Source organism: Phocoena phocoena, chromosome 18 (genome assembly GCF_963924675.1).
Source record: "Phocoena phocoena chromosome 18, mPhoPho1.1, whole genome shotgun sequence".
NCBI classification, from domain to species: Eukaryota; Metazoa; Chordata; class Mammalia; order Artiodactyla; family Phocoenidae; genus Phocoena; species Phocoena phocoena.
In genome coordinates this window covers 66,491,938-66,508,810 of record NC_089236.1, presented here as the reverse complement: position 1 = coordinate 66,508,810, position 16,873 = coordinate 66,491,938, and the positions used below count along the sequence as shown (strand labels likewise).

The window sequence follows — 16,873 nt, the reverse complement described above, 5'->3', positions numbered from 1 at the left end:
CTTATAAAATGAACATATCCAGGTTTCAATTAAAAACTAATCATCAGGGCTTCCCTGGTGGCGCAGTGGTTGGGGGTTCGCCTGCCGATGCAGGGGACACGGGTTCGTGCTCTGGTCCAGGAAGATCCCACATGCCACGGAGCGGCTGGGCCCGTGAGCCATGGCCGCTGAGCCTGCGCGTCTGGAGCCTGTGCTCCGCAACAGGAGAGGCCACAGCAGTGAGAGGCCTGTGTACCGCAAAAAAACAAACAAACTAATCATCATACCAAGAAATAGGAAGATCTCAAACCAACACCAAGAGGACAGAGATGTTAAAGCAGCCATGAAAAAAGCAGCAATTAACCAACATGCTTAAAGCAAATGAAAAAATAGAATGCCTCAGCAAAGAAATGGAAAGTCTCAGCAAAGAAATAAAAGATATGAACATTCCAAATAGAATTTTTAGAACTGAAAAGTATAAAAACTGAAATAAATTGCTCACCACATGTGCTCAAGAGCAGAATGTAGGGGACAGAGAAAAGAATCAGTGAATTGGAACAATAGAAATTACCAAATCTGAACAACAGAGAAAACAAACTGAAAAAGAAAAATAAACAGAGCCTCAGGGACTGTAGGGCTAAAACAAAAACTCTAACATTTATGTTAATTAGAGTCTAAGAAGGAAAACAGAGGGCAGGGCTGAAAAAGTATTCCCAGAAATAATGGCTGGAAACTTCCCAAAATTTGACAAGAGACATAAACCTACATATTCTAGAAGCTAAGGATACGCCAAACAGGATAAACACAAAGAAATCCATGCTGAGATATATCATAATTAAACTTCTGAAAACTAAAGACAAGGAAATAATCTGAAAAGCAGTCAGAGGAAAATAACTCCTTATCTTTAGGGAAAAAACAATTAGAATGACAATGGATTTCTCATCAGGAACCATGGAAGCCAGAAAGAAATGGCACAATATTTTTCAGCTGCTGTAACAAAAGAACTGTTAACCCAGAATCCTGCACTGAGAGGAAATGTCTGCATACTCTGTATACATCGCTATCGCTCTAGATGTATATTACCTTTTAATAATCAATTTATGTGCCTGTCTCCCACACTACACTACCAGCGTCTTAAGACCAAACACTACTATTCATATTCATTTCTGCACCCCCCAGTACATAGTCAGTTCCTGATACAGGAAAAATTCAGTAAATAGTTGGTGAAATATAAAATAAATCTGCTGGTAAGAATATTATGCAGGGACTTCCCTGGTGGCAGAGTGGTAAGAATCCGTCTGCCAGTGCAGGGGACACGGGTTTGAGCCCTGGTTCTGGAAGATCCCACATGCCGCGGAGCAACTAAGCCCGCGTGCCACAACTACTGAGGCCGCGCACCTAGAGCCTGTGCTCTGCAACAAAAGAAGCCACTGCAATGAGAAGCCCGTGCACCACAACAACCTCGCTGGCTGCAACTAGAGAAAGCCCACACGCATCAACGAAGACCCAACACAGCTGAAAATAAACAAATTGTAAATAAACAAATTTAAAAAAGAATACTATGTAGTTACCATTATTTATATTCTGCCTTATTCAAAAAGTGTACAATTGTAGTTTTGCTAAGGCTCAATGCCATCTAAGATACTGCACCCTCAACGGCAAGAAGTAAGAGCGAGCAGCTCAGTTGTTCTTTTGTGGCCACAGCCAGACATATGAGGGAAGGTAAGATCCTCTACACAAGCATAGTCTTACCTGCCTTCTTTGATGAGCTCTTCAGCTGACTTAATCAGCTTATTAAGTTTCTTGACTTGTTTATAGTGTGCAAAACACCTTTTATGATCCTGGTCGAGTTTAAGACATTCACGAACTTCACTGTTCATGGATTAAAAGAAGGAAAATACTCCAAGTAAAAATAATCAATAAATGGTTTTTCATACTAAATATAGAAATCACAATAAAAGGTATTTTTTGCCTGTAACAATTAAAATATACTGACAATAATTTATCATACACTGTTATCTACGACATTGTATTATGCACACACATTTATTAATTCTAGTTCAAATGACTTAAGTAGAGATATATAACAAACACTATTTTGCTTCTGCAAATGTAATACCCTCCTATTTATTATTTCATGAAGTATGAAAAGAACTAATGTGGAAGCAGAATAACTTAAGAGATAACACAAAATTATAGATATATAAAAAAGCCTTAACCATAATTTTATTAAAGTTACAAAGAAAATGGGAGTATTCTCTTACTGCAAACAATAAAAAGATGAGGAGATGTGTATGTTACTAGAACTGACCTGAGAGACAGTTCATGGTCTCCTAGCTCATAGTACAGTGTGCTGATTTTATAAAATGCCTCAGTATTATCATTCTTCAATTTTGATGCAGCTTTTAAGTCATTTATCGCTTTCCTAGGTTCCCCTTCTTTTATAAAACATTCAGCTCGAAGTTCCCGTAATTCTGCATCCCAAACACAAACCTTGAGAAACAAAAGAACTAGACTTAAACAGTAAATTATGCACATTCATACTTGCACCTGATATATTTTATCTACATATTTATCAACATAAAACATCCTCAATTAACATGATGACTCCTATATTGTAAGTAATATTAAAAAGTCTAATACAATTTAGATGTGACAAAAATAATGAGATGTGACAAAATAATTTCTCCAAAGATGTCTTAAATAAATTCCAATGGGGTAAGGGATATATGTACTAACAAGGCCCTTTTTCTACCCTTCAGTTATATAATTCTAAAACACTGAAAATACGAAAACATGGTATTTACTATTAGAAGGTGGTTCCCAGTGAAGTATATTTGATTTTTTTATACACATTTATTTATTTAATTTTTTATTTTTGGCCATGTTGGGTCTTCGTTGCTATACATGGGCTTTTCTCCAGTTGCAGCGAGTGGGACCACTCTTTGCTGCGTTGTGCGGGCTTCTCATTGCGGTGGCCTCTCCTCTCCTATTGCGAAGCAAGGGCTCTAAGCACGTGGGCTTCAGTAGTTGTGATACGCGGGCTCTAGAGCGCAGGCTCAGCAGTTGCGCACGGGCTCAGCTGCTCTGCAGCATGTGGGATCTTCCCAGACCAGGGCTCGAACCCGTGTCCCCTGCATTGGCAGATGGATTCTTAACCACTGTGCCACCAGGGAAGCCCTACTGTATTTGATTTTGAAGAGAATATTTTCTAACTGGATTTTTGTAGTTAACAATTCTAATTTCTAGTCTCAAAAAATAAAATCTAGGCTCTAAATTCACAAAATATTTTTATTCTACCAGTAACTATATTAAATGATCTTTTACAAAATGTTACCTCTTTGAAATTAAATCCGCATATCACAAAAATAAAGAGAAAAACAATGTGAGAAGGCTGAAGCTTCACTGTTTCTATTTTATCAAAAAGTTGACAATGTTTAGTACACCATTAGTATTCTTCAAAATGTAAACCCAAATGCTCACCAATAAGACCTGTGTAAGTGTCTTTATGTATTTCTTAGAGCTGTATTAAAGTCATGTCAACTTTTCACAGAGTAAGATATCAGAATCAACATTGTATATAAACTAAATACAACAAGCTAGGTCAAGATGGATAGTCTCATTACTGGAAGGTGAAAATCATAAATTTATATTTCCTTGATAAAGCATTAACAAAATAATTTAGTAAACCACGAATTCCACTAGACATCACACAATTTCCTCTATGAAACTATCAAAAAGTGGCCATTCTACATACATCGAGTTTATTGCCAAGATTAGACTACACAAAGTGCTATGAAAATGATAAATAAATATGAATTATGACTGCTTCCATTTGAATATTATTTTAGACTTCCTTCTGAAACCATTACATCCTTTGTCATTAAGTCCTTGCTGAGGCAGACTTAGATTTCCCTATCTAGAACCCTCTGGATCCTATCAACTCTTCATCTGCCTTCTTCCCTAGAAACTTCTCACTCTAAACACTCATCTTTCCTCCCAAACATCATTTTTCCTTTTTCTTCAACCAACTCTTTCATCTTTTACCCCATTAACTAACCCCTAGAGTTTTCTTAACCTGCCCCCCCCAAATGCAAAATCAAACAGAAAACAGCAAAGCAGGCAATGTACAAAAATATGCAACTCCCACTCCATAGCACCTTCAGTATATTTACTGAAAATTTCAGTCCAAAATTTTGCTCTGTATAAACACCATCTTTCAATTAGGAGCTGAAAACCCCAGGGTCAATCTGATTTTATGCTATCTAGGTTTTTTGTGGTATATAACATGTCAAAGTATATACACATACCTTATAGTAAAAAGCAGTAAGTGTTAGGCATGTCAGCTGCAAGAGCAAAAAAAAACTTACCTCTAAAACCTTATCAAGGAAGGTTATAGCAGCAATATAATCTGAGCTTTCAAAAGCATCAAGTGCTTGTGAACGCAAATGCTGCATTTCATCAGATTTGATAAGTTGGGACTGGGCTTCTTTTTCTTCATTTTCACTTGGATTTGATTTGAGCTATAACAATAATAAGAAATTAAACAGGGTTTTCAATCTCTTGAGTGTAACAACCATAATATACAATGAAAGTATATTACAATATACAAGTAAAGTACAATACAATAATATACAATGATCTGACCCTTCCAAACACTCAAGTTCATCGGGGGAAAGGGGTAAGGAGACACTGGCACAACTGGCTTCTCCAATGACTCGTCCCCTGGTGCTGATCACTGTGGGAAGCAGCAGCAAAGGCATCCTTATTCCCACCAATATGGTGCACGAGAGCAAGCAGTGGAGCTAGAGTCAAACCCAGTGGAGCTGGGTCGCCAAAACTTACCAGGAAGCAAATATATTTAGGAATGTGAAAAGGTAGAGAAGAATGAAGGAAAGCACCTTTCTCACTTTCTTACATATAGCTCTGCAGAAAAACCTGAGTTTTATGTGTTTTGCCTTCTAATTATATTTCTTAAGTATTTATTTTTAAGTATAAAATCATTTTATCACAATAATGAAGAGCATAGGGAAACTGAAGGAGAGGGCAGTTTTTTAGAGGTTATAAGATAAAAAAGATTTGATACCAGAGCGTTTGAGGTATAATAAGAAAGGAAGACTTTACAGGGAAAAATAAGAGAGTAATATCTTATTTAAAAGGCTTATGACATGATTTTAGGAGGTTCACACATTGACTCTTTTATTAAACATCTTTATCAAGGTATACTTTATATACCATAAAATTCACTCGTTTTGACTGTGCAATTTCATGATTTTTAATAAACTTACAAAGTATGCAACCATTATCACAGTTTTAGACCATTTCTGCCACCTCAATAAAATCCCTTGTGTCTGCTTACACTTCATTCCTGCCCCCAGGTTGGCCTCATATGCACAGTCAACTCTTAACAATTTCTTCCTCCAGATGGAAAAATCTTAAGCCTAACGGCACAGAAAAATTAGGTGCCTACATTAAAAAGCTACTGATTATGGGCTTCCCTGGTGGCACAGTGGTTGAGAGTCCGCCTGCCAATGCAGGGGACACGGGTTCGTGCCCCGGTCCGGGAAGATCTCACATGCCGCGGAGCGGCTAGGCCCGTGAGCCATGGCCGATGGGCCTGCGCGTCCAGGGCCTGTGCTCTGCAACGGGAGAGGCCACAACAGTGAGAGGTCTGCGTACCGCAAAAAAAAATAAATAAATAAAATAAATAAATAAATAAAAAGCTACTGATTTTTTGGAAAGATTTTTCTTTAAGATTAGTTTCTATGTGATAATTCCTGAAATCTAATATTCCTACTAAGATGGGAATTGTAGTTAATGGGCTCCCGTTTTGGGTGAAGTATAGACACCAGTAGGTTATTTCTAGAAATACCTCCCCTTCGGTTGACCAATCACACTGCTTCCCTTTCAGTGGACTCATGTTTTAAAAACACCCCCAGTAGCTACCTGGTAGAAGAGAATACTCCGAATGAGAAAACTTAGGAATATTAGTTCTTGGTGAAGGGACGGTATTTCTCCATTTTGTTTTTTGGATATTTTAGGTATTCTTTTCTGTCTGTTTAATCTTTGGCTTTTGAAGGAATGGCTAGGACTCCAAGCATTCACAGGTAACTGGGAAATGGCAACCTTAGCTCACTGTGGAGGAGGATTTTCCCTGCATGACTGAATTTACAAGTTGAAGGAAGCTACTTTGGGCTATGGAATACCTGTCTTTGTTTTAGCATCCTCAGGGTAGTCTTGAGTATTTTTAATAAACCACGCTGGAAGGAGTATAAGTGTATATGTGCTGTCACTTTGCTCTGGGTAAAAGTAGATGTTTAGTGATGACTTGTTTCCACAATGATAATGATGATGATGATGATGATGATGATGATGATGATGTGTCAGGTATCCAGCATTATAATTCAACATCTGTATACACTACAAAGTGATCACTCCCACAAGTCTAGTTACCATTCATCATTATACAGCTGACCCCCTCCACCCATTATACCCAACTCCCAACCCCCATCCCCTCCAGTAACCACTAATCTATTCTCTGCAACTATGAATAAATTTCATTTTGTTTGTTCATTTGTTTGTCTTTTTAGATTCCACATGAGTGAAATCATACAGTATTTGTCTTTCTCCATCTGATTTATTTTACTTAGCCTAATACACTCAAGATCCATCCATATTGTCACAAATGGAAGGATTTCTTTTTTTATAGCTGAATAGTATTCCACTGCATATACATACTACATCTTATTTATTTTTTATTTTTTTGCGGTACACGGGCCTCTCACTGTTGTGGCCCCTCCCGTTGTGGAGCACAGGCTCCAGACGCGCAGGCTCAGTGGCCATGGCTCATGGGCCTAGCCGCTCCATGGCATGTGGGATCTTCCCAGACCGGGGCACAAACCCGTGTCCCCTGCATCGGCAGGCAAACTCTCAACCACTGTGCCACCAGGGAAGCCCCTACATCTTCTTTATTTGTTCATCCATCAATGGACACTTAGGTTGTTTCCATATCTTGGCTATTATAAATAATGCTGCAGTGGACATAGAGGGGGGCATATATATTGGTAAGTTGTTTCCTATATGTACACTACTGCCCCCTTTTGGACAGAATGTATTAGAGACTGCCTCTTCTGGATGGAATTTGCATCTTTTCTCTCCCAAACTTTTACAGTCTATTCTCTTCAACACAATCTTTCTTGTAGGAAGGTGAGGGAGGGGAAGGCCCTAAACCTCGAGGGTGAGAATGGGGGGCTCAGCCTCACTCCATGGTCAAATAATGGGAATGGGAAAGAAGGAGTGAGCTCTGGTCATCTGGGCTTCTTTGGGGTTGGGAGGGAAAAGGAGAAGAGGGGGAGATTCTTCCAGGGAGGTAAGAAAGGAGTCTGAGGAACAAACTAAGGGCATATAACTCAGGAGAGTTTCAAAGAGGGTTAAGTGAGATGAAGCTTTTCACTCTTATCCCAAGGTTGCTGACTCCTCCCAACTGCCCTCTCATGTTCTGGGATACTTACCCGTGGAGAGTGAACCCTACTGATATTTCCCTCCCTCCTTTTGTCATGTTTCTTGATATCCCTTCTTTTCTGTGGTGCTTTACAGTTCTGACTCTTTCAGCCAAACCTCTATCTGTAACAGTACTTTATTTCTTATTAACCATAGTCACTATCTTTTGGAGAAAAAATCATAATAATGAACATAGATGTAAAAATTGTCCACAAAATGCTAGCAAACTGATTCCAGCAACACACTGAAAGGCTCAGACACCATGATCAAGTGGGGTTTATTCCAGTGATGCAAGGAGTTTTCAACATCTGCAAATCAACACAGTATACCACATTGACAAGAATAAAAACTATATGATCATCTCAATAGATACAGAAAAGACTTTTGATAAAATTCAACATCCACTTGTGATTAAAAAAACTCTTCAGAAAGTGGGCATAGAGGGAACATACCTCAACATAATAAAGGTCACACATGACAAACCCACAGCCAACATCACACGCAATGGTGAAAAGCTGAAAGCGTTTCCTCTCAGATCAGGAACAAGACAAGGATGTCCACTCTCACCACTTTTATTCAAGTCCTAGCCACAGCAATCAGAGAAGAAAAACAAATAGAAGGAATCCAAAATGGAAAAGAAGAAGTAAAACTGTCACTGTTTGCAGACAACATGAGGCTATACATAGAAAATCCTACAGATGCTACCAGAAAACTACTAGAGCTCATCAATGAAATTGGTAAAGTTACTGGATACAAGTTAATATAAATAAATCTGTTGAATTTCTATATACTAGCAATGAAATATCAGAAACAGAAATTAAGGAAACAATCCCATTAACTGTCGCATCAGAAAGAATAAAATATCTAGGAATAACCCTACCTAAAGAGGCAACAGACCTGTACTCTGAAAACTCTAAGATGTTAATGAAAGAAACTGAAGACGACATAGATGGAAATATACACCATGTTCTTGGATTGGAAGAATTAACATGGTTAAAACAACCATAGAACCCAAGGCAATCTACAGATTCAGTGCAACCCCTATCAAATTACCAATGGCATTTTTCACAGAACTAGAACAAAAATTTTTTAAATTTGTATAGAAACACAAAAAACCTCGAATAACCAAAACAATCTTGAGAGAGAATGGAGCTGGAGGAATCACATGCCCTAACTTCAGACTATATTAAAAAACTACAGTAATTAAAACAGTGTGGTACTGGCACAAAAAACAGAAATACAGATCAATGGAACAAGATAGAAAGCCCAGAAATAAACCCATGCATGCACTTATGGTCAATTAATCTACAACAAGGGGGCAAGAATATACAATGGAGAAAAGACAGCCTCTTCAATAAGTGGTGCTGGGAAAACTGGACAGCTACACGTAAAAGACTGAAATTGAACATTCCCTAACACTAAATACAAAAATAAACTCAAAATGGATTAAAGACCTAAATGTGAGACCAGGTACTATATAACTGCTGGAGGAAAATGGAGGCAAAACACTCCTTGACATAAATTCCAGCAATACTTCTTGGATCCATCTCCCAGAGTAATGGTAATAAAAACAAAAATAAACAAAAGGAACTCAATTAGGGCCTTCCCCGGTGGCGCAGCGGTTGAGGGTCTGCCTGCCAATGCAGGGGACATGGGTTCGTGCCCCGGTCTGGGAAGATCCCACATGCCGTGGAGTGGCTGGGCCCATAAGCCATGGCCGCTGAGCCTGCATGTCTGGAGCCTGTGCTCGGCAATGGGAGAGGCCACAACACTGAGAGGCCCACGTACCAAAAATAAATAAATAAATAGGAAAAAAAAGGAACTCAATTAAACTTAAAAGCTTTTGCACAGCAAAGGAAACCACAAACAAAATGAAAAGACAACCAGCGGACTGGAGGAAAATTTTTGCAAATGATGCTACAGACAAGGTATTAATTTCTAAAATATACAAACAGTTCATATAGCTTAATATCAAAAAAACCAAACCCAATGAAAAATGGGCAGAAGACCTAGACAGACATTTCTCCAAAGAAGACATACAGATGCTCAAAAGGCACATGAAAGGATGCTCAACATCACTAATTATTAAAGAAATGCAAACCAAAACTACAATAAGGTATCACTTCACACCAGTCGGAATGGTCAACATTAAGAAGCCTACAAATAATAAATGCTGGAGAGGGTGTGGAGAAAAAGGAATCCTCCCACAAAGTTGGTGGGGATGCAAACTGGTGCAGCCCACTATGAAGAACAGTACGGAGGTTCCTTAAAAAACTAAAAACAGAGTTATCACATGATCCTGCAATCCCACTCCTGGGCATATATACCCAGAGAAAACTCTATTCGAAAAGATACATGCATCCAAATATCCATAGCAGCACTATTTATAATAGCCAAGAAATGGAAGCAACCTAAATGTCCCTCAGCAGATGAATAGATAAAAAAGATGTGGTGTGGAGATACACACACACACACACACACACACACGAAGATTACTCAGCCATTAAAAGGACTGAAATTGGGTCATTTGTAGAGACGTGGAAGGACCTAGAGACTGTCTTACAGAGTGAAGTAAGTCAAAAAGAGAAAAATGAATATATTAATGCATATATGTGGAATCTGAAATAATTGGTACAGACCATCTTATTTACAAAGCAGAAATAGAGACAAAGATATAGAGAACAAATGTATGGATACCAAGGGGGAAGCGGGGGGTGAATTGGCAAATTGGGATTGACATATATACACTATTGATACTGTGTATAAAACAGGTAACTAGGGGACACCTTCAATATGGCGGAGGAGTAAGATGTGGAGATCACCTTCCTTCCCACAAATACATCAAAACTATACCTACACGTGGAACAACTCCTACAGAACACCTACTGAACACTGGCAGAAGACCTCAGACTTCCCAAAAGGCAAGAAACTCCCCACGTACCTGGGTAGGGCAAAAGAAAAATGAAAATACAGAGACAAAAGAATAGGAACAAGACCTGCACCTCTGGGAGGGAGCTGTGGAGGAAAAGTTTCCACACACTAGGAAGCCCCTTCAGTGGCGGAGACGGGAGGAGGGTGGGGGGAAGCTTCGGAGCCACGGAGGAGAGCACAGCAACAGGGGTGCAGAGGGCAAAGCGGAGAGATTCCCGCACAGAGGATTGGTGCCAACCAGCACTCACTAGCCTGAGAGGCTTGTCTGCTCACCTGCTGGGGCGGGCGGGGGCTGGGAGCTGAGGCTCGGGCTTCAGAGGTTAGATCCCAGAGAGAGAACTGGGGGTGGCTGCATGAACACAGCCTGAAGGGGGCTAGTGTGCCACAGCTAGCCAGGAGGGAGTCCGTGAAAAAGTCTGGACCTGCCTAAGAGGCAAGAGACCACTGTTTCAGGGTGCACAAGGAGAGCGGATTCAGAGCACCACCTAAACGAGCTCCAGAGACGGGCGCGAGCTGCGGCTATCAGCACGGACCCCAGAGACAGGCATGAAATGCTAAGGCTGCTGCTGCCGCCACCAAGAAGCCTGTGTGAAGCACAGGTCACTATCCACACCTCCCGTCTCGGTAGCCTGTGCGGCCCGCCACTGCCAGGGTCCTGTGATCCAGGGACAACTTCCCCGGGAGAACACATGGTGCGCCTCAGGCTGGTGCAACGTCACTCTGGCCTCTGTTGCTGCAGGCTCGCCCTGCATTCCGTATCCCTCCCTGCTCCCCTTGTCCTGAGTGAGCCAGAGCCCCCTAATCAATCACTATTTTAACCCCATCCTGTCTGGGTGCGGAACAAACACCCTCAGGCGATCTACACGCAGAGGCAGGGCCAAATAGAGAGCTGAACCCCAGGAGCTGTGTCAACAAAGAAGAGAAAGGGAAATTTCTCCATGGAGCCTCAGGAGCAGTGGATTACATCTCCACAATCAACTTGACGTACCCTGCACCTGTGGAATACCTGAATGAACAACAAATCATCCCAAAATTGAGGCGGTGGACTTTGGGAGCACCTGTACACTTAGGGTTTGCTTTCTGCATCTATTTGGTTTCTGGTTTTATGTTAATCTTATTTAGTATTTAGAGCTTATTATCATTGGTAGATATGTTTATTGATTTGGTTGCTCTCTTCCTTTTTTTTAATATACATTTTTTTTCCCTTTTTCTCTTTTTGTGAGTGTGTATGGGTATGCTTCTTTGTGTGATTTCCTCTGTATAGCTTTGCTTTTGCCATTTGTCATAGGGTTCTGACTGTCCGTTTTTAGTTGTTGTTGTTTGGGTTTTTTTCAGTATAGTTTTTAGCACTTGTTATCTTTGGTAGATTTGTTTGTTGGTTTCGTTGGTCACTTCTTTCTCTTTTCTTTTTTATTACATTTTTATGTTTTCATTTTTACTAATTTTTTTCTATTTTAATACCTTTTTTTTTTCTTTCTTCTTCTTTTTTCTCCCTTTTCTTCTGAGCCGTGTGGCTGACAGGGTCTTGGTGCTCTGGCCAGGTGTCAGGCGTGAGCCTCTGAGGTGGGAGAGCTGAGTTCAAGACACTGGTCCCCAAGAGACCTCCCAACCCCACATAACACCAAATGGCGAAAGCTCTCCCAGAGATCTCCGTCTCAACGCTAAAACCCAGCTCCACTCAACGACCAGCAAGCTCCAGTGCTGGACACCCTATGCCGAACAACTAGCAAGACAGGAACACAAGCCAACCATTAACAGAGAGGCTGCCTAAAATCGTAAGTTCACAGACACCCCAAAACACACCACTGGACATGGTCCTGCTCACCAGAAAGACAAGATCCAGCCTCATCCACGAGAACACAGGCACCACTCTCTTCCACCAGAAAGCCTACACAACCCACTGAACCAACCTTACCCACTGGGAGCAAACACCAAAAACAACAGGAACTACAAACCTGCAGCCTGCAAAAAGGAAACCCCAAACACATTAAGTTAAACAAAATGAGCAGACAGAGAAATACACAGCAGATGAAGGAACAAGGTAAAAACCCACCAGACCAAACAAATGAAGAGGAAATAGGCAGTCTACCTGAAAAAGAATTCAGAGTAATGACAGTAAAGATAATTCAAAATCTTGGAAATAGAAAGGAGAAAATACAAGAAATGTTTAACAAGGACCTAGAAGAACTAAAGATCAAACAAACAATAAAGAACAACACAATAAATGAAACTAAAAATTCTCTAGAAGGAATCAACAGAATAACTGAGGCTGAAGAATGGATGAGTGACCTGGAAGATAAAATAGTGGAATTAACTACCACAGAGCAGAATAAAGAAAAAAGAATGAAAAGAATTGAGGACAGACCCAGAGACCTCTGGGACAACAGAAACACACCAACATTCGAATTACAGGGGTCCCAGAAGAAGAGGGGGAAACAAAAGGGACTCAGAAAACATGTGAAGAGATTATAGTTGAAAACTTCCGTAATATGGGTAAGGAAATAGTCAATCAAGTCCAGGAAGCGCAGAGAGTCCCATACAGGATACATCCAAGGAGAAACATGCCAAGACACATATTAATCAAACTATCAAAAATTAAACACACAAAAAAATATTAAAAGCAGCAACGGAAAAGCAACAATTATCATACACAGGAATCCCCGTAAGGTTAACAGGTGATCTTTCAGCAGAAACTCTGAAAGCCAGAAGGGAGTGGCAGGACATATTTAAACTGATAAAAGGGGAAAACCTACAACCAAGATTACTCTACCCAGCAAGGATCTCATTCAGATTCGACGGAGAAATTAAAACCTTTACAGACAAGCAAAAGCTAAGAGAATTAAGCACCACCAAACCAGCTCTACTGTAAATGCTAAAGGAACTTCTCTAGGCAGGAAACACAAGAGAAGGAAAAGACTTACAATAACAAACCCAAAACAATTAAGAAAATGGTACAAGGAACATACATATTGATAAGCACCTTAAATGTAAATGGATTAAATGCTCAAACCAAAACACAGAGACTGGCTGAATGGATACAAAAATAAGACCCATACATACACTGTCTACAAGAGATCCACTTCAGACCTAGGGACACATACAGACTGAAAGTGAGGGGACGGAAAATGATACTCCATGGAAATCAAAAGAAAGCTGGAGTAGCAATTCTCATATCAGACAAAATAAACTTTAAAATAAAGACTATTACAAGAGACAAAGAAGGACACTACATAATGACCAAGGGGTCAATCCAAGAAGAAGATATAACAACTGTAAATATTTATGCGCCCAACATAGGAGCACCTCAATACATTAAAGCACATGCTAACAGCCATAAAAGAGGAAGTCAACAATAACACAATCATAGTAGGGAACTTTCTAACACCCCACTTTCATCAATGGACAGATCATCCAAAATGAAAATATATAAGGACACACAAGCCTTAAATGATAAATTAAACAAGATGGACTTAATTGATATTTATAGGACATTCCATCCAAAAACTGCAGACTATCCTTTCTTCTCAAGTGCTCATGGTACTTTCTCCAGGATAGATCATATCTTGGGTCACAAATCAAGCCTTGGTAAATTTAAGAAAACTGAATCGTATCAAGTATCTTATCTGACTGCAACGCTATGAGACTAGATATCAATTACAGGAAAAAATCTGTAAAAAACACAAACACGTGGAGGCTAAACAATACACTAAATAACCAATAGATCACTGAAGAAATCAAAGAGGAAATCAAAAAATACCTAGAAACAAATGACAATGAAAACATGATGACCCAAAACCTATGGAATGCAGCAAAAGCAGTTCTAAGAGGGAAGTTTATAGCAATACAATCCTGTCTCAAAAAACAAGAAACATCTGAAATAAAAAAGCCTAACCTTACATCTAAAGCAGTTAGAGAAAGAAGAACAAAACGCCCCCCAAGTTAGCAGAAGGAAAGAAATCATAAACATCAGGTCAGAATTAAGTGAAAAAGAAACTAAGGAAACGATAGCAAAGATCAATCCTACTAAAAGCTGGTTCTGAGAAGATAAACAAAATTGATAAACCATTAGCCAGACTCATCAACAAAAAAAAAGGAAAAGACTTAAATCAATAGAATTAGAAATGAAAAAGGAGAAGTAACAACTGACATTGCAGAAATACAAAGGATCATGAAGGATTACTACAAGCAACCATATGCCAATAAAATGGACAACCTGGAAGGACAAATTCTTAGAAATGCACAACCTTATGAGACTGAACCAGGATGAAATAGAAAATATGAACAGACCAATCACAAGCACTGAAATTGAAACTGTGATTAAAAATCTTCAAACAAACAAAAGCCCAGGACCAGATGGCTTCACAGGCGAATTCTATCAAACATTTAGAGAAGAGCTAACACCTATCCTTCTCAAACTATTCCAAATATAGGCAAGAAACTCATTCTACGGGGCCAAACTCATTCTATGAGGCCACCATCACCCTGATACCAAAACCAGACAAAGATGTCACAAAGAAAGAAAACTACAGGCCAATATCACTGATGAACATAGATGCAGAAATCCTCAACAAAATACTGGCAAGCAGAATCCAACAGCACATTAAGAGGATCATACACCATGGTAAAGTGGCGTTTATCCCAGGAATGCAAGGATTCTTCAATATATGCAAATCAAGCAATGTGATACACCATATTAACAAACTGAAGGAGAAAAACACATGATCATCTCAATAGATGCAGAGAAAGCTATCAACAAAATTCAACACCCATTTATGATAAAAACCTTCCAGAAAGTAGGCATAGAGGGAACTTACCTCAACATAATAAAGGCCATATACGACAAACCCACAGCAAATATCGTCCTCAATGGTGAAAAACTGAAACCATTTCCACTAAGATCAGGAACAAGACAAGGTTTCCCACTCTCACCACTATTATTCAACATAGTTTTGGAAGTTTTAGCCACAGCAATCAGAGAAGAAAAAGAAATAAAAGGAATCCAAGGAAAAGAAGATGTAAAGCTGTCACTGTTTGCAGATGACACAATACTATACATAGAGAATCCTAAAGATGCTACCAGAAAACTACTGGAGCTAATCAATGAATTTGGTAAAAGTAGCAGGATACAAAATTAATGCTCAGAAATCTCTGGCATTCCTATACACTAATGATGAAAACACTGAAAGTGAAATTAAGAAAACACTCCCACTGACCACTGCAACAAAAAAATAAAATATCTAGGAATAAAGTTACAAAAGGAGACAAAAGACCTGTATGCAGAAAATTATAAGACACTGATAAAGTAAATTAAAGATGATACAAATAGATGGAGAGATATACCATGTCCTTGGATTGGAAGAATCAACATTCTGAAAATGACTAAACTACCCAAAGCAATCTACAGACTCAGTGCAATCCCTATCAAACTACCAATGGCATTTTTCACAGAACTAGAACAGAAAATCTCACAATCTGTATGTAAACACAAAAGACCACGAATAGCCAAAGCAATCTTGAGAAAGAAATACGGAGCTGGAGGAATCAGGCTCCCAGACTGCAGACTATACTGCAAAGCTACAGTAATCAAGACAGTATGGTACTGGCACAAAAACAGAAATAGAGATCAATGGAACAGGATAGAAAGTCCAGAGATAAACCCATGCACCTATGGTCACCTCATCTTTGATAAAGGAGGCAAGAATATACAGTGGAGAAAAGACAGCCTCTTCAATAAGTGGTGCTGGGAAAACTGGACAGCTACATGTAAAAGAATGAAATTAGAACACTCCCTAACACCAAACACAAAAATAAACTCAAAATGGATTAAAGACCTAAATGTAAGGCCAGACACTATAAAACTCTTAGAGGAAAACATAGGCAGAACACTCTATGACATAAATCACAGCAAGATCCTTTTTGACCCACCGCCTAGAGAAATGGAAATAAAAACAAAAATAAACAAATGGGACCTAATGAAACTTCAAAGCTTTTGCACAGCAAAGGAAACAGTAAACAAGATGAGAAGACAACCCTCAGAATGGGAGAAAATATTTCCAAATGAGGCAACTGACAAAGGATTAATTTCCAAAATTTACAAGCAGCACATGCAGCTCAATATCAAAAAAACAAACAACCCAATCCAAAAATGGGCAGAAGACCTAAATCGACATTTCTCCAAAGAAGATACACCGACTGCCAACAAACACATGAAAGGATGCTCAGCATCATTAATCATTAGAGAAATGCAAACCAAAACTACAATGAGATATCATCTCACAGTGGTCAGAATGGCCATCATCAAAAAATCTACAAACAATAAATGCTGGAGAGGGTGTGGAGAAAAGGGAACCTGCTTGCACTGTTGGTGGGAATGTAAATTGATACAGCCACTATGGAGAACAGTATGGAGGTTCCTTAAAAGCCTAAAAATAGAACCACCATACGACCCAGCAATCCCACCACT

The 16,873-nt window shown here is 39.4% G+C and overlaps 1 protein-coding gene across 1 annotated transcript in view; it reads right to left on the bottom strand.

The window, feature by feature from the left end:
* Nucleotides 1-16,873, bottom strand: part of DNAJC3 (DnaJ heat shock protein family (Hsp40) member C3) — a 91,377-nt gene that overhangs the window by 29,652 nt on the left and 44,852 nt on the right. The window contains exons 5-7 of the mRNA XM_065895892.1: nt 4,350-4,502; nt 2,291-2,472; nt 1,732-1,851 (exon numbers count right to left, since the gene is read on the bottom strand). Coding sequence (XP_065751964.1) covers nt 1,732-1,851; nt 2,291-2,472; nt 4,350-4,502 — 455 coding nt within the window. The remainder of the gene's footprint in view (nt 1-1,731; nt 1,852-2,290; nt 2,473-4,349; nt 4,503-16,873) is intronic.